The 19,133-nt window shown below is 39.6% G+C and overlaps 1 protein-coding gene across 10 annotated transcripts in view; it reads right to left on the bottom strand.

Moving 5' to 3' along the window:
- Positions 1-19,133, bottom strand: part of LOC114647909 (ryanodine receptor 1-like) — a 387,179-nt gene that overhangs the window by 294,239 nt on the left and 73,807 nt on the right. For all 10 annotated transcript variants that reach the window (XM_051932424.1, XM_051932426.1, XM_051932430.1 and 7 more), the window contains 3 exons: positions 16,112-16,247; positions 14,949-15,044; positions 4,441-4,559 (listed from right to left, as the gene is read on the bottom strand). In XM_051932424.1, coding sequence (XP_051788384.1) covers positions 4,441-4,559; positions 14,949-15,044; positions 16,112-16,247 — 351 coding nt within the window. The remainder of the gene's footprint in view (positions 1-4,440; positions 4,560-14,948; positions 15,045-16,111; positions 16,248-19,133) is intronic.

Raw genomic sequence — 19,133 nt, 5'->3', positions numbered from 1 at the left:
TGGCTGGGATTGGCTCCAGCAGACCCCCGTGACCCCGTGTTCGGATTCAGCGGGTTGGAAAATGGATGGATGGATGGATGTCCCCTCATGGTAATTTATGTTTCCAAATGTTGTCTATGTTACACCTTACCAGAGTGTTTACACCTGATTTTTTATGTTGTCAAAATGCCATCAGTTAATGCAAGTGTAAACAGATGTACTTTCCTTTACCTACTGTAAAAACATACAATGATGTAATTGAACAAAATGTATGTGTGTAAGTACAGAAAATAGGACAGAATGATCAAACTTGTTTGTGTTTTGCGTACGTGACAAAAAGCATATATACTTTCTGTAATTTTCCTTTCAATGATGTGTGTGACAAAAAAATATACCTTTAGGGTAAAGACTTTACCAATTGGAATAATACAAAATGAGTCAGGATGCTATTTTTATTGCTTACGTGGTCAACGATCAGGAGACTAGAAAAGCTATAAAAGAGCAAGGATATCTGCGCTCGAGGCAGATGAAGTGCGGTGTCCTAGGACTGTATTACTCTGTCATTTTACCCTTGCCTGGTATGTATCAATAAAAGGTTTTTACTAATTTTAATTTCTTCTCTGTCTTCAGTCACAAAAAGTGTCCACACTACAAACGTTTAACATGTGCTCTTACTGTCACTCTCTCTCGACATTATGCACTGACATTATTTTTTCAGTCAATGCTGATTTCGGTCCCTTGACTGCTAGTAGCTTTCCTAACCCACTTCAATGTCCAAGAAAGGAAAGCTGACAAAGAAGGAAGACAGTTTCAAAAAAGACAGAAGACAGTACCTGTAACAGAGGTACCTCTGTGTATTGTTTGTAAAGAAAATGAGACAGTAGTTGTTTTGTAGATTGTATTCTAGGCCTGCATTGGGTATATAAAGTGTTATTTTTGTTACTCAATCAAGCTTAGTTATTACAGCAATACTGGGCACAAAGCAGGAGCAGGCCTTAGATGGTACACAAGTACATGAAAGACACACCCAAACTCTCCCATACTGTGATAATTGAGATAACCCAATTAATATAACATGGACAATTTGAGCAGGAAACTATAATACTATTTAAAAGTAATTTCAATAGGAAGGATTAGGATATCTATTGCAATGACAACTCACATCTTTGAACCTTCCCAAAGCCTTTGGTTTGAAATTCTAGCACTAGGAAACTAAAACTGAAAGTGGGAAAGTTTAGATTAAGCCTGATTTCTCGATTTCAGAAAAAAAATTTTTTATTTAAATTCTTCTACATTTTCCACTGGGCAATCACTTTATCAGAGATAATAATAATAATAATAATAATAATAATAATAATAATAATAATACGTTTTATTTATGTAGTGCCTTTCATACGCTCAAGGACGCTTTACAATTCAATAAACACATTAACAAGACAGCAGAAATTACATACAAGAAAATGAATAATACTCATTGAAAAGATATGTTTTTAACAGGAGTTTGAAATGAATAATGGATTTTTCCTTGCGAAGGCTGAGAGGGAGAGCATTCCAAATTTTAGGGCCTATCACACTGAAAGCTCTGTCCTCCATAGTTACTAAGCTGTATTTAGATACAGTGAGTAACTTAGCGTCTGATGATCTTAATGCACAGGCAGAAGTGTAAGGAAGCAACATCTCCAAGGGGCTAAACCATGAAGGGCTTTACAGGTGAGAAGAATAATTTGAAGAAACTGGTAACCAATGCAAATCATAGAGGACAGGAGTGATGTGAGTAGATATTTTAGTGTGTGTAAGTAAACAACCACCAGAATTCTAAACATACGGTAATCTATTGATATATTTAGTCGGGAGGCCATAAAACAATGCATTGCAATAGTCCAGACAGGTAGTGATGAAATCATGAATGAGTGTTTCAGTATCTTTCACACTGAGGAAAGAATGCAGATGATCAATGTTGCATAGATGAAAAAAAGCTATCTGTACTATTGAGCTAATGTGTAGTTGAAAATTAAGAACCTGATCAAAGATGACACCCAAATTATGGACTGATGCTGTGGATTCAACCAGGATCCCATCAACGTCAATTTTTAGCTCACGAAGGGTAGAGAGGACAGATTTGGTACCAACTAATAAGATTTCTGTTTTATCAGGAATGAGTTGTAAAAAATGATCTGTCATCCAATGATTGATTTCCCGAATGCAGTCAGTCAGTGCAACAGGTGAAGATGTTGCAGTTGCATCAACACTTACATAAAGTTGTGTGTCATCGGCATAGTAGTGGAAGCTTAAACCATACCGACGAATACTCTCACCTAATGAGAGCATATAGATGTTAAAGAGGATTGGACCTAGAACTGACCCTTGAGGGATACCTTGAGTGAGTGAAGTAGTGGCAGATTTATATTCCCTAATGAAGACATAATACTGACGATTGCTGAGGTATGATGTGAACCAAGAAAGAGCAGCACTAGAGATACCAATAACAGAAAGTCAGGACAGTAAAATGTTACGGCTAACTGTATCAAATGCTGCACTTAAATCAAGGAGAACTAGAATAGCGTCCATCCCAAAATCTGCTATTATAAGTAAGTCATTGGTTACCTTAAGTAAAGCAGTTTCAGTGCTAAGTAGGGCTCTGAATTCAGATTGAAAAGGCTCAAGCAGATAAGAAATTCGGTCTAAAAGATGTGACCCTGCAACTACCATGATGTTTAGAGAGTTTCATAAAAAGAAGAACAGTGGAAATCTCTATTACTGTGAAGCAGACGACTATGATGCTATCAACACTGGAGTGGCCTGGCAGCCAAAATGGGTTTTACCTGTTATGCGTCCATCTATCTATTTTCAAGCTGGCTTATCCTGAGCAGGGTCATGGAGATGCTGAAGCCTAGGTGCAAGGCAGAACAATCCCTAGACAGGACACTAGCCCATAAAAGGTTGAATACATTGTAATAAGTCGCTATATAGCGCCCGACCCGGCACAGACTGACGTAGAGGCATGTGTAAAATCACAGAGAGTTTTATTTTCTCTTCAGCAGTGGGGCACGTCTTCTCCGTGTCCCACAGGCCCACCACAGATCCCAAAAGCACTGAACAGTGACCAACAAAACACTCTTTCTCTGGCACCACCACTCCTCCCAGGCAACCTCGTCCTCTTCCTCCCGATTCTGGCTGTGGAGTGGTGGTGGCTGGCCCCTTTTATAGCCCACCTGGAAATGTTCCAGGTGCTTGACCACCTGGTCCCAATTGCACTTCCGGGTGGGGCTGAAGACTCGTCCAGCTGGGCTGTTGAATTCAGACAGCACCCCCTAGCGGCCATTCCAGCTCCCAACCAGGCTGTGGGGGACTCCATCTTCCATGGAGCCCTGTGGGAGGTTGGGGAATCACCTTTGGCCAGGAAGGCGTCCACCAAGCGTCCCGGGGGAGGTATTGAGTTGCCCATGGTTGCTCCCCCGGAACATATGCAGCCGGGGCGTCCCGGCCGGGTATGGGACCCGGCCACCCATCACAACATGCATACACAAACACACACTACGGCTAATTTAGCAACACCAATTGACCTAACCTGCCTGTCTTTGGACTGTGGGAAGGAAGCTGAGCACCCACAAGAACATGCAAACTCCAAGCAGGCAGCACTCTGGACACAAACTCTAGTCTCCTTGTTGTGAGGCAGCAAAGCTACCTCAGTGCCACTATGTCACCCACCTGTTAATCATTCATGACAAAATAAAAATAAAAGTAGAGGAAAGCCAATCACCATATATTTTGCTAAGAGCAGATGTTAGCCAATACACTTAAGTACATGATTGTTCTTTTGTTTATAATTTTAGAATGGTGGCACCATGGTAAAATATCGTTTACAGGTGCTGCCCCACAGACACAACATCCTGTGTTTGAATCCCACATACCAAACTGCATGGAGTTTGCAGTTCTCCATATATCAGTATGGAATTTCATCTGAGTGTTCCAGTTCTTCTCCCAGATTCTCAAAGGCATGCACAATAGTTTAACTGATAATTCTAAATTGGCCCGACTCGACTGCGAGTGCAGGAGTGTGCACCAATGGGCCCTGCAATGGACAGCCACCCGGTTCAGGGATGTTTCTTGCCTCATGCATGATTAATAATAATAATAATTCATCACATTTATATAGCGCTTTTCTCAGTACTCAAAGCACTATCCACATAGGGAGGAACCGGGAAGTGAACCCACAATCTTCTTACTGCAAAGCAGGAGCACTACCACTGCACCACTTGTGATTCTGCTGGACTAAGAAAAAGCAAAACACAACCCTAAATTTAATTAATACAAGTTTTAAAAAGGAACTGCTCATATTTGACTGGGGTGACATATATACAGTACATATAAAACAATAATATTGCATTATTACCAAGCTGCACAGAAAACATTAGTGGGAACAAGAGAAAAAATGCTCATTACATCACTTATGGCTCTCACCTTGTGGTTGCGTCCATGTTTATCCAGCAGCGAGATGATAGATTTAATATGATTCTCCTGTATGATGTTCAAGACCTCAGGACTTTCTATGAGGACACAGTACAATACCTCTAGAATCCCTACAAAAACAGAAATACTTGGCTGTAAAATTAAAATGAGTATTACATCATGCACAATATCAAAATTGAAAAGCACGCATTGCATCTCAAGAGTTAAAAAACACAACGATCAGTGCATTTCAAAATATAAAATAGGCAACACATGTTTTCTCAGAATAGTAAGGGGAGTCTAGAACACTCCACATACCATTCACCCATTCACAGTATTTTAAGTAATGAAAAATATAGGGCCCTATGATTTCCGCGATGCGGGAAACACGGACGGAACCACGGAATTAACCCTTAAAAACAGATTTTAGATTTAAAACGGAAATGTGCGAAGTTTAGAGACTGAAGGGGTGACTGTTACAAAACTTCCCAATAAATTAAACGATTGAATAATCTGTAGTTCTATCATTCAGATACTATTTTCTAGTTTGTTGTTTTTCAAGCGAACGCAATTCTTCGTAGGAATTTAGTCGTGCCTCTATCTGTTTGTATATTTCCTGTACGTTTTCTCATTAAAGGCATGCGAATTGGCCATCTGCATGAGACAGAAATGTCAAAGCGAGCAATATCAGATACCCTATGTCGAAAAAACTAAGAAACACGAGCTTAACTGCAAAATTGAGAACACAACAATATCCTGGCCACTTTTACGAATCTGGACAAAAACTTTTCTGCAAGTTTTGCCAGCACACTACAGACTGAACACAAAAAGATACTTGCAATGACCACGTCAAAGCTAAAACCATCTCAAAAACAAGAAGACATTAAGATCAAAAAGTGTTCCCCTTCAGGTAACAACAGAGGAAACAACAAAATCGTCTGATGCAAGACGCCAGTTTGTGTCCAAGTGAGTCAGACATACCACTCGAAAAAATGACGAAGATGCGTCCTTTCTTTATTAAGCATTGTAAACAAGGAGGTGCGCTGCCAGAAAATGAGAGCAGTCTTCGTCAAACTCATTTGCCCCGTGTCTCTGAACAACATATGGACACCGTTCTTCGAAAGATTCGTGGCAATAAAATTTATTCTGTAGTTGATGAAATCACAGATAGCCGAGACCACATAGTTATCATCATAGTGATAGGCGAGTAAACATTTGGCAGTACGGTAATTCTTTTATATAGGCAGTTCTAATTGTGCGTGATGTATTTACTGTGAATCACTTAACAGATTAAATTACATAGGTATTTAACCGGTATTAACAGTCTTTCCTGTAGAAAAATTATTAGTGAATGGCACCAGTTGTTAACAGGTTCCTTGTTAAAAATTAACAACGATGTTTCTGGATTTAATTTTGTTTTGCCTTACAGTGACAAATCATGTCAGGTCCATATTTGACTCTTCCGTTATAAACTCGGCACTACAAACCTGGGCAGAAGAGCAGGCTTCCTCTTGGATGCAATGAGCCCTTAACAGAGGGTCACTGTTTCTTTTTTCTAAAAGTGAAATTAACCTTCATCTCAGAAGGATGCATCAACCTAGTAACAGCTCTTACAATTCTGGAGGGCGCTCACTGTCCTACTGCAGTCTCCCCATACAGCATCAAGGAGGATCTGGGCTCCTACCTGATAAATCCATCCATCCATCCATTATCCAACCCGCTATATCCTAACTACAGGGTCATGGGGGTCTGCTGGAGCCAATCCCAGCCAAAACAGGGCGCAAGGCAGGGAACTAACCCTGGGCAGGGTGCCAGCCGACCGCAGGGCACACACACCAAGCCAATTTAGAGTCGCCAATCCACCTAACCTGCAAGTCTTTGGACTGTGGGAGGAAACCGGAGCGCCTGGAGGAAACCCACGCAGACACAGGGAGAACATGCAAACTCCACGCAGGGAGGACCTGGGAAGCAAACCCAGGTCTCCTACCTGCGAGGCAGCATCGCTACCCACTGTGCCAACGTGCCGCCCTACCTGATAAATGGACCTGCAAAATAAGGTTCAGTTGTGCTAGTGTGCTGTTTCATTAAAAGGAATTTAAAGTGCCATTTCATTATTGTTTGTTTTGTTGTAGCTGTTACTGCTTAGTAGTATGAGTAAAAAAAAAAAAAATGAATCCAAAAATCCTAATCAAGGAAAAATAAAATGGTAAAAACTGAAAATCCAAAAAAATAAAATGGATTCCATAGGGCCCTAAAAATGCAACATACAGTAGTTGGTTATTTGTCCAGGTTTAATTGTAGTCTTTTGTATGGTCTAGAATTCCAATTGTTTGCACCTGCATTAAGCAGGTTGATATTTCAATTATATAGTAATGATAAGAGCAAATTAATTTTGCTATTGTTTTTTTAGTTAACTTATTCTGTATTAAATTCGGCACAATAATTTGTGAAACACACATAATCAATATGCCTGTGAAATCTGCAAAACATTCTTTCTGTAGGTTGAGTAATCCCCATCTACTCATTCTTTTTTATTTATGCTAGTCTACTCTCTGTTACCTTTTAAGCATTTCTGCATGAGCATCACTTTTAATACTGTAAACTGACTATTTTGAAAAACAAAACTGAACTACTACAGTCTTGTTTGCTTGTTTAAACCTGGTCAATAATGGGAATTAGTAAACATTTTTTCCACATTAAACAACTAATTGTTTTCATTTTATAGCCTTGAACTTTACACTAATTTGTTAGTGGTTTACATAGAAATAACAAACAGCCAAAATTAATTTTTTTCTACTTTGTGTATACTCTTGTTTCCAAAACTGAACACCAAGATTACATATTTATTCATGGATATGTTTAGACTGCTATTCAGGTTACATATATTGTTTATCGCAAATGTATACTTTGAATTTAATAGTAATAAAAAATAACAAAACATTTTATTTATATAGCACCTTTAATGACAAAAAGCTGTGTTTTTCATCTTGTTTTCAGGTACCTAAACTCCAACATTACGGTTATAGTGTTTCAGCATGCCTTGATAAACAAACACATAACTTTTGTTAGGCAGGGTTTAGTTCAGTAATTGCTCTTTCATTGCTGATGTCCTTTTTTGCTATAAATATAGTTTGTAAAGAAAAGCACAAATGCTTTTATATCTTTTAAAAATTTTCTATTAGTGTGAATTGAAAGCACAGATGACATTTTTTGTGGTAAACAAAAAATAAAATTGGATACAGTAATGAAATAATAATTTTACATTATCGAGTATTATTGTCTGTATTTAATGGTTATAGATGTAATGCATTTTATTTTTAGAGTTATCTGCTTTGTACAAATGCTTGAAAAGGTGCTTAGTGTGGAAGGTAATGTACAGTATATAATAAAAATGTACTGATAAGTGAAAGCCTATCTTCCTAAGAAGACTGGAGAACTGGGAATTTTTCCCATTGATAATTTGATGCCAGCTTACCAGACATCCCTCCCCCAATTGCTTGGCAGTGGCTATGCTGGCACTCCTGTGTATGTATGTCAACTTGTTTCTAATTGTCTACAGCATTTAAAATTGTTCCAATGTTGAAGAAGAATATGTCGTTACCTGTTCTTTAGTTTTACTTTTGATTCCCATTGCTCGTATTTTTTTTGTTCCTGCTATAATTTCAACATGCAATCCAGTATTTGCCCCGGTCAATTAGAGTCTTTATTGATCCACGTTTGGTTCTTACAGAACTGAAAGCTTTATCAGGGTGTAATGTGAACTTCATGATGCACAGAGCATGAAAGACAAGTAAAAATTTAACACAGGGGCCTTAATTCTGAACAACGATTTAAGAGCTACATATGTTTAAGAGCAGGTTATTTGGTATTATTTTTAATATAAAATAATGTTAATATTAGCATACACTAAAAAAGTGATTGCTGGTACTAAAAAATTAAAAATTCAAACAATGAGGCAGCTTCCTCATTTAAAATATGCCTCAGTCCTGGCTGCTAAATAATCACAGGAGATAAAATACTTCACCTACCCACCAAACTCAAAATTGTTTGCACAGATGCATTAGAGATACACTGAAAAACTCATAATTGTCTACTAATTTACATTTTCACTAAGAGAAAAAAAAATAAACCTTTTAATTAAAGGGTTTTTCTCTCTTTTTTTTTTTGTTTTTACTTATGTCTTTGTTCAGTGCAGGAGAAATGGCATTTAGGGGTCAAACTCAGTTTTATTTAGGGCTATAGGAGATGGGCAGGCATCCTGGCCGGGAAAAGGGATGGTTTACTATCTGGCCGGGAGGCTAGGATGAAACAAATGTTGATTTGGCCAGCAGGACAGAAAGGAGCCTCTGTGACCAGCCGGTAAAACATAATGGAAGGACCAGCGGAAGCTGGAATTGGTTAGGGTCCACACCTGGAGGGGACACCCATAATCTGGAAGGACTGGGGAGAGCAGTAATTCCTGCCTGTTGTCACCCTGCCATATGCTTGATGGCAGCAACCCTATTGGGGCCCATTCAGACACCCTCAGGGAAAGCCAGGAATGGTAGACCAGTAGTGCAGCCCTGCTGGGATCTGGAGGTAGCACCAGGGGGTGCTGCAGTGAGTTACACTCCCTACTATTTGCGGCTTCCATATGACCTGGAAGTGTTTCAAACAGGTGGAGCCCCGGCACTGGAAGTACTCCCGGATCTTACATAAAAAGAATTGCACTGCCTTATCCAGGCAAGTTGGAGCTGAGAACGGAGACGGGCAAAACTCAACTGGAGGAGAAGTAGTATGGTATTAGAGGGGGAGAGAAGGAAGAAGAAACACTGTTTAATTGTTTATACGAGGTATTTTTTAATATACATCCCTTTGATTTGAACCAAGGATTGTGTTTGTGTGTTCGTGCTTGGAGTTTGGAGCTCTGTGGTGCCCCCTAGCCTTCACAGGGCCAAACACAACATTTTATATACCCAGTATGGGTCAGAGTACAGGTGCTGGTCATAAAATTAGAATATCATGACAATGTTGATTTATTTCAGTAATTCCATTCAAAAAGTGAAACTTGTATATTAGATTCATTCATTACACACAGACTGATGTATTTCAAATGTTTATTTCTTTTAATGTTGATGATTATAACTGACAACTAATGAAAGTCCCAAATTCAGTATCTCGGGAAATTAGAATATTGTGAAAAGGTTCAATATTGAAGACACCTGGTGCCACACTCTAATCAGCTAATTAACTCAAAACACCTGCAAAAGCCTTTAAATGGTCTCTCAGTCTAGTTCTGTAGGCTACACAATCATGGGGAAGACTGCTGACTTGACAGTTGTCCAAAAGACGACCACTGACACCTTGCACAAGGAGGGCAAGACACAAAAGGTCATTGCTAAAGAGGCTGGCTGTTCACAGAGCTCTGTGTCCAAGCACATTAACACTAAAATTACCAGTCTACGAAAAAACTCGTAGATCCGGCCCACCTTAAAACCGTTCTCACCCCTCTTTTGTCTTCTAAATGTGCCGATTAAGAGGAGCAGCGAGCAGCCGGCTATTCCATCCCCCACTGTCGCAGAACGTTCACTAAGTTTTCCCAGCTCATGGCTTGTTTGATTATCTGGGAGTGAATGAACTGCTGGAGTTTTAGAATAGAAATAATAGATCGCTATTTGGAATACATGCATTTCATGCGTGTTCCGTTTCTACAGTAATCTGTGTAAACACATTGCTAAAACAGAAACTTTTTCATATTTTAGTAATAAATGTTACAAAATGTACAATGTGTAAAGCCCGAGTTCCTAAGATCAAATAAACACTTCCACAAAAGCTTTACACACCACATAACAGTTTCCGTGGCGTAGCGCGCTAAGATTTGCTTCTCAGACCGAGTAGCTTTTCTCTGCCTCACAAACATGAGTTCAATTCCCCGCTGGGGATTAAGTGTTACTTCTTTTTTTTGTTTTTAACCTCAAACGGACATAAAATTTGTAAATTGGTATGCACTGTCAGTTAATGAGATCGTTATATTTTCATGTGGGATGCTCCTTTTAAAATATTTTTTAACAATTGAGACTGCAATTAACATGAACAACTGTCCTTATAACTTATTTTTTTCAATATCCATAACACACAGACAGACAGAGCACTGCGTAATACAGAGACAGACAGGCAGAGATATACAAACAAACAGGGAAGGCACATGTACTGAAAGAAAAAAAAAAATCAACATGTGCGTTGTTTCTGCAGCACTGAATAAGCTCACCCGCTCTAACATCACCACTCCCCCGATCTGGCTCTCTAAGTAACAGCACAAGTACAGACGCAAACCAAGTGTAATCAAGAGTCCTGGTTCGATCCCCACTCACTCCTATATTTGCCATTTTCAGTAGTAAGCTGCTCTTTTTGTTAATATTATACAGTACACACATGCACTTGATTTGTGTCTGTACTTGCGCTGTTACTTAGAGAGTCAGATCAGGGGAGGGGTGATGTTAGAGCGGGTGAGTTTATTCAGTGCTGCAGAAACAACGCGCATGTTGATTTTTTTTTTTCTTTCAGTACATGTGCCTTCCCTGTTTATTTGTATATCTCTGCCTGTTTGTCTCTATATTACGCAGTGCTCTGTCTGTCTGTGTGTTATGGATCTTGAAAAAAATAAGTTATAAGGACGGTTTGCTGACTTGGAGCACCACTGCCTTACTGTGCCACAGAGACGCGAGTTCGATTCCCAGCTTTGAAGAAAGTGTTTTTTTTTTCCTCAAACGGACATTGAATTTATAAATTGGTATGCACTGTAAATCGTTAACTTTAAAATGTCAATCGCGGTTATTTCTGTTGATTAATTCATGCTTTTTTACTTAGAGTCAGAACAGGAGCTTTTTCAGCTTATTCAGCTTCTGATCTGACTCAAACAGCGCCAGTATAACTTCACACCCAACCTGACGCTGTTCGTTTTCAAATAATATTGCATTACTTCGATGATGTTTTCTGATTGGTACTATTCGCGTCATAAAATGATTTCTTCAAAACGTCACATATATTTGTCTCTTTCTTTTTTTAAAATGTGCGTTGTAGCACGCAGCAACTGGCCACCTGCATGTTCTTGCGCACACTAAACAAGACAGCGCTATATGCAATCATCAGATTCAAATGTTAACAGTTATATAGCACGGAATGGAAATCAGCAGTTCTTAGCATTGCACCACACAAGCTGTCATATCAACCGCCTACTGTAACTTGCATTCTTTTTTCTTCGGTTATAGTCTTGAATAAAAGTGCACTTGTTTTGTTATACTTTTACATCAACATATGTTCCTGTGTTTGAGCTACATGGGCATGCTCAAAAAATACACGTGTAATGCCACGAAAAGTGCATGCAGACACTTCAGTTCGCAAGCATTGGTACGACAATGCAGTCACAAGTACACTGCAGAGCTTTAGTGCATCTTTATGTGAAAACAGCATCAGATGGGGAGTGTCTGATGATTGCATATAGCGCTGAAGTTACTGCTCTTTACTATGCTTTCCTCTGCATGTCCTGGAGTACAAAAGAAACAGCATACAGCAACACGTGGGGACTGGCAATACTGGGGGGAAAAACACGCGGTCGTATGTATCATGATACACTGCAGAACTATAGCGTGTCTTTATGTAAAAACAGCAGTGTCAGGTTGGGGGCGGTAGAGATGGATCCTGAACGCGACTGAGACAATGAAAAGTGAATTTAAAAAAAATAAAGCTAACCTTTACAAATATCATAAATTACACCAGCTGTTACAGACTGAAATCAAATGTATCTTTTTATTTTAAAATAGTGAAAATAAGAACACTTCTCAAATGGGAGTTGTGCAGGATCGAACTCATGACCTTCTGATTCGCAGTCAGCGACTGATACTGTTATGCCACGGAAGCAGTGATAGTTAATTCATATCAATGTCTCACACTAAGACGGGTTTTTTTGGCGGTGGCTTTTTTTTGTACCTTTTGTGAAAGTGTTTCTTTGATATTTGGACTTCAGGCTTCATACATTATATAGTTTATGCCTACATTTTGTCAATTGCTACTAGAATATATAACACGTTTCTGTTTTACCAATGTGTTTACACAGATTACTGTAGAAATGCAACACATATGAAATGCATGTGTTTCAAATAACAATCTTATTATTTCTACTCTAAAACTCCACTTCACTCCCAAATAATCAATCAAGGCAAGAGCTGGGAAAAGCCTGTTTACGTTCTAAGTCGTTGGGGGGATGGAATAGCCAGCTGCTGGCAGCTTGTCTTTATCAGTACATTTAGATGACAAAAGACGCTGGCGGAGAGGTGAGAAAGGTTTTAAGAAGCGATTTAAGGTGGGCCGGATATACGAGTTTTTTCGTAGGCTCTGGTAATTCTAGTGTTAATAGAGAGGCGAAGGGAAGGACAAGATGTGGTAGAAAAAAGTGTACAAGCAATAGGGATAACCGCACCCTGGAGAGGATTGTGAAACAAAACTCATTCAAAAATGTGGGGGAGATTCACAAAGAGTGGACTGCAGCTGGAGTCAGTGCTTCAAGAACCACCAGGCACAGACGTATGCAAGACATGGGTTTCAGCTGTCGCATTCCTTGTGTCAAGACACTCTTGAACAAGAGACAGCATCAGAAGCGTCTCGCCTTTGGACTGCTGCTGAGTGGTCCAAAGTTATGTTCTCTGATGAAAGTAAATTTTGCAGGAGAGGAGAGGCACAGAATCCACACTGCGTGAGGTCCAGTGTAAAGTTTCCACAGTCAGTGATGGTTTGGGGTGCCATGTCATCTGCTGGTGTTGGTCCATTGTGTTTTCTGAGGTCCAAGGTCAACGCAGCCGTCTACCAGGAAGTTTTAGAGCACTTCATGCTTCTTGCTGCTGACGAACTTTATGGAGATGCAGATTTCATTTTCCAACAGGACCTGGCACCTGTACACAGTGCCAAAGCTACCAGTACCTGGTTTAAGGACCATAGTATCCCTGTTCTTGATTGGCCAGCAAACTCGCCTGACCTTAACCCCATAGAAAATCTATGGGGTATTGTGAAGAGGAAGATGCAATACGCCAGACCCAACAATTCAGAAGAGCTGAAGGCCACTATCAGAGCAACATGGGCTCTCATAACACCTGAGCAGTGCCACAGACTGATCGACTCCATGCCACGCCGCATTGCTGCAGTAATCCAGGCCAAAGGAGCCCCAACTAAATATTGAGTGCTGTACATGCTCATACTTTTCATGTTCATACCTTTCAGTTGGCCAACATTTCTAAAAATTCTTTTTTTGCATTGGTCTTAATTGATATTCTAATTTTCCGAGATACTGAATTTGGGACTTTCATTAGTTGTCAGTTATAATCATCAACATTAAAAGAAATAAACATTTGAAATACATCAGTCTGTGTGTAATGAATGAATCTAATGTACAAGTTTCACTTTTTGAATGGAATTACTGAAATAAATCAACTTTGTCATGATATTCTAATTTTATGACCAGCACCTGTATAACAACAAGTAACTACTGCCACATTTTCAGTACAAACAAGAAACACAAGTACTTTTCTGCTCATCAATTATACTGCCTGGCATCTCCCTTGAAATTGCTCTCTTTATCAGATGTTTTTTCTTAGACATTGTAATAGGTTAGAGAAGCTACCAATGGCCACTGGGACGAAATCAGCATTGAGTGAAAAAAATGATGTCAGTTCATGAAGTTGAATGAGAGCAGTGATTGGGACACAAGGGGGAATGTAAAGCAAAGCACATCTGTCTACACCTGTTTTAACAAGCATCAGAAACAAATGACGCTTTATTTAACCACAACTTATTTATTGAACTATGAAAGCATGCCTGAGTATAACATTTCATTATATTTACAAGGAATTTACTCTGAAAAACATATGCTTGTAAATAGCATAAAGTACCTTTGAAGAAGACAGAGACACACCTTCTCAGGGATCAATAGTAACTCTGACCACACGGAGCTTACAGGGGAAGCAGCAAGTTTGCTTGAATATATATAACTGGGCAAACATAGGAATGCTGCTGCTATCGATGGCTGAACAAACCTCCAATGATTTGACCGTAGGCTACACTTAGTGATTGGTCAGATTCCTATGGTATTTATGCTACAACCAACCACTGTGTATAAAATTATGCAATATTGCAACTTCTTCCATAGTTAACACATAACTGACTGATAATGTGCAAATAGTATGTAAGCATATGGTGAACCTGAGAAGCCTTCACACAGTGTTTTTTTTCTTTTATTGATGATGCTGTATGTGTATGCTAGCACACTAGATGCTTTAGTTGCTTCACATTTTTATGCAATCGTTTTGTTCACCCCACTGAATTAAAGCTGAAAGTCTGCACTTCAACTGCATCTGAGTTGTTTCATTTAAAATTCATTATGGTAATGTACAGAACCAAAATTAGAAAAAAGTTGTCTCTGTCCAAATATTTATGGACCTAACTGTACATCCTATGTTCTCACAATGACTAAAAACATACTATACTTCTGTTACCTGAGGAGGCTTCCAGTCGATCCAGTTTGCTAACTAGCCAGTCCAGGTTATCACAAAAGAGAGCACAATTAGACCGGTTCCCACGAATCAGTGAAGCTGTAGATAGAGAAAGATTGGAGAAAAGAGTACATTTTGAGCAAGACTTCGGCCATCATAAACAGTAAAGTCAATTTCATGACATTTTGTTTAAAACCGTTTTAGGATTTCACTCTTCACAGACTAATGAAGTCTTTGTCTATGGGAGGTCTGGAGTTAAAACCTGTTGTAACAGTATCCTCAATACAGTGAAAGTGTTATTTAGAGAACTTAAAGTTTGTGTTTTGGTTTTTAATACACCTAATAATGTGTGACTTCCAGCTATGGTTGACTAGGTAACTACGTTGTTAAAATGCTTTAGTTTTTAGCCATTTAAATAGTACACTTCCTTTAAGGTTTATGTTTAGAGTAAGGCTTGGACTTTAGTCTCTTTAGATAATATTGTTGTTATTTATTAATCCTTTTAACACACAGAGGCTATCCCACATATAGAATTTACTTGTATTTAAGTATACAGATAGGTCAAGATGTTTTCATGTTGTTGTGTGTCTGTTTATTTATTTTTAAAGATTAGCTTTATGAAAAGTAAAAATTTGACAGCCTCCAAAATAAATTATTCTGCCTTAAAGAAGACTATTGTGTCTATAAACTACTGGACATAGACATATTTTGTCTGCTACATGATGACTTCCACGTTACCACCAGAATTAGTATTTTAATATTACAGTATACTGTAATTATTATTATAAAAAACAGACAACTGCCCTCCAAACACACATATGAAATTCTGTCAATGGCTGGATTGAATTTTCAGTTTCAAATAAAAGCACAATCCTTGTCATGAGGGATGAGCCTAAGAAAGCCATCCATCCATCCATTTTCCAACCCGCTGAATCCGAACACAGGGTCACGGGGGTCTGCTGGAGCCAATCCCAGCCAACACAGGGCACAAGGCAGGAAACAATCCTGGGCAGGGTGCCAACCCACCGCATAAGAAAGCCATGAAATTCAAAATGTGAATGTTCTTTAGCTATTCAATTATTTGCTTGTACACAAGGTTTTCATTTAATTACTGAAATATGCAATACTTGTTAACATTACAACACCAGGAAGTGCACTTCACATACCTAAAAGTTCATATAAAAGGTTCACAGTTTCCTTCCAGGATTCAGCTGCTTCTTCTCCAGCAAACTCTGAAAAGTGGGCTGCAGTGTTGTAGACATTCAGACGGTCTATACAATTCAATACTAAGGTGATCATTCCCTGTTGAGTACAAGAGTGAGAGAGTAAGACAATGTAATTCAGTCAGTTTCTCATTGTTCCATTTGCCTGCACTTCTGTCAAGTGTTTATCTTCTAGAGGCAAAACCTGGACATTCTCACTTTATTTTGCAGGTGTTACTCCAGGGAGAGATTGTTGCTGAATAACCACGATTTTTTGTAGGACAAAATAGACATTTCTCAATTTTTAGACCTTCCGTGGCACATAAAGCCTACTTTGTGAAAATAACATACTTTAAAGAGATGCAGAAAGCTACATGAATTCCAGATGGAACTGCTGTATTCTGCCAATAACAAGACAAAAAGGCAAATATTTAGATATACTGTATATGAGGAAGACAACATCACACCAGAGACAAAGGTAAAGGACTGCATAGCAAACAGAGTGTTCCTCTGAACCTGAAATAATGACAACCAACTCCATGCAGCATTATAGGTTTGGTTATATAAATCTGCTTTTATGTAGGCAGGTGAGTACATTATATTGTCTGAGTTGAGTGTTACGTGTTTGTCTGTTTCATCTACCACATGTCACATCTTTTATTTCTTGACTAGGTGACACAAAGTGGCTTCCTTTATGTTGAACCTGTGAGTACTTCTGGTGCCATAACATTGCACCAAAAAAGTACTTCCAGGTCAAGCCAATTCTCCATAAAACAAGGGACTCCTCTCCCAGCAGTATAATCTGGCAGCACCCAAACAGGACTATCTTCCTTAACTACGACTCCTATGCAGCCATGCAGCTATACAAACATGAGCAATATCAGATGAACACCACCACCTGACCTCAGGAGGCAGTCTCCCACTGTCCATACATTATCCCTGCTTCCCAGCTGAAGCAAGGTCTGATACTCATCCTAGCTGGGATGCCCTCCATGGTGGCCTCCCGCCTTGGGCAGTGAGAAGCAGATGTACTAGGAGGAGTACTTATCCATAAATGTTTTCCTTCCACATACACACACTAGCACAGTGAAACTGGTACAATTATAAGTCCATATGTTTTGATCATGTTGTACATTTAGGAGCTTCTGTTCACCAGATATGCTAGCCATTACATCCCTCTTTGTGCATCTTGTTACATTTGTTCATTGGCCATTCTAGCCTTTACATCCATTCTATTTCATGGTTGTTGTTACCTTTGTTCATCGGACTTTCCATCCCTCTTGTGAATGACGTTACACCTGGGCATTGGCTGTTTTGTAATATAGACAGACAGACAGACAGACAGACAGACAGACAGACAGAGAGAGAGAGAGAGAGAGAGAGAGAGAGAGAGAGAGAGAGAGAGAGAGATAGATAGATAGATAGATAGATAGATAGATAGATAGATAGATAGATAGATAGATAGATAGATAGATAGATAGATAGATAGATAGATAGATAGATAGATAGATAGATAGATAGATAGATAGAAAACCAGTCACCATATTTCTGTAATCCTTGTGTTTGTGAATAAAATGTATTATTTTATTTCTTTAAATTAAATTTTCAGTTGCCTTAATATATGTCTAACAACTGTGAACTCCCGGTTGTCTGACTAATCATCAAAGGTAAGAAAAAATAAAGTGAGGGCTCTACTACATCATTTAATTAATTTTTGGAATTGTCTCTTCTTTCTCCCAGGTGGCACAGGAGATTGGACTTTGCTCTAGTTTTGTTTATCCGAAACTACTGCAACATCTACTATCTTAACATCCTAAAGTTTTTGGAAGTTAGTTTTTTTTATTTTCACCTTCATATATTTAATTTTTTTATTTTGTGTAGTGTGGTTGCTCTGGTGGTGGTTCACAATTAGCCCAATCTCACTGAGATTGCACAGGTGGTAAACCAGCTGAGGGGAGGAAAGGCTGCAGGGATCTGTGGTATCCGGGGTGAACCTCTCCAGGCAGGTGGTAAGGCTCTCTTTCTGGCATTGCAAGCAATCTTTGCTTCCATTAGGGAGACTGGCATCATCCCAACTGACTGGAAAATGGGACTTGTCGTTCCTATCTGGAAAGGGAAGAGTGATCGCCTGGATTGCAGCAACTACAGGGGGATAACACTGCTCTCTGTTCTAGGTAAGGTCCTTGCTAGGGTTGTCCTCAATAGGATCCGTGATCACTTGCTCACCTACCAGCGACCGGAACAGTCTGGTTTTATGCCTAAGAAGTCTACCTTCAACCACATCCTAGCACTGAGGGTTCTCATGGAGCGCAAATGAGAGTATCGGCAGAGTTTCTTTGCAGCCTTTGTCGATTTTTGCAAAGCATTCAACTCAGTTGATCGAGTTGGCTTGTGGGACATCCTGAGGTTTCGCGGGATCCCCTCGAGGTTGCTGGATATCATGGCCGGCCTGTACACTGGTACTGTGAGTGGAGGCAGAACCTCTGCGTTTTTCCCAGCTGATTCTGGGGTTCGTCAGGGGCATGTTCTTGCTCCTACTCTGTTCAATGCTTATATGGACTGGGTGTTGGGAAAGCTAGTGGGGTCCAGCAGCTGTGGGGTATCTGTTGGTGAAGAAAGATTCATGGATCTTGACTTTGCTGACGATGCTGTGATCTTCACGGAATCAATGGAGGCTCTGATCGGGGAGCTTGAGAGACTGAGCGAGGAGTCTGAGTGTCTGGGCTTGTGAGTGTCCTGGATAAAAAACAAAATCCAGGCCTTTAATGACCTCTTAGGCACAGCCATCAGCAGTGTGTCTGTTTGCGGATAGAGTTTCGACCTTGTGGAGAGGTTTACTTATCTTGGCAGTGACATTCATGTCTCTGGTGACTCTTCCTATGAAGTCAGTAGATGGATTGGGACAGCATGGGTGGTCATGTGGTCGCTGGAATGGGGTGTGTGGCGGTCACGATATCTGCAAAAGGACGAAGGTTCAAGTCTTTAG

Source organism: Erpetoichthys calabaricus, chromosome 1 (genome assembly GCF_900747795.2).
Source record: "Erpetoichthys calabaricus chromosome 1, fErpCal1.3, whole genome shotgun sequence".
Lineage (NCBI taxonomy): Eukaryota > Metazoa > Chordata > Cladistia > Polypteriformes > Polypteridae > Erpetoichthys > Erpetoichthys calabaricus.
Note: the sequence above shows the minus strand (reverse complement) of the source record. Positions and strands in the feature narration are given on the sequence as shown.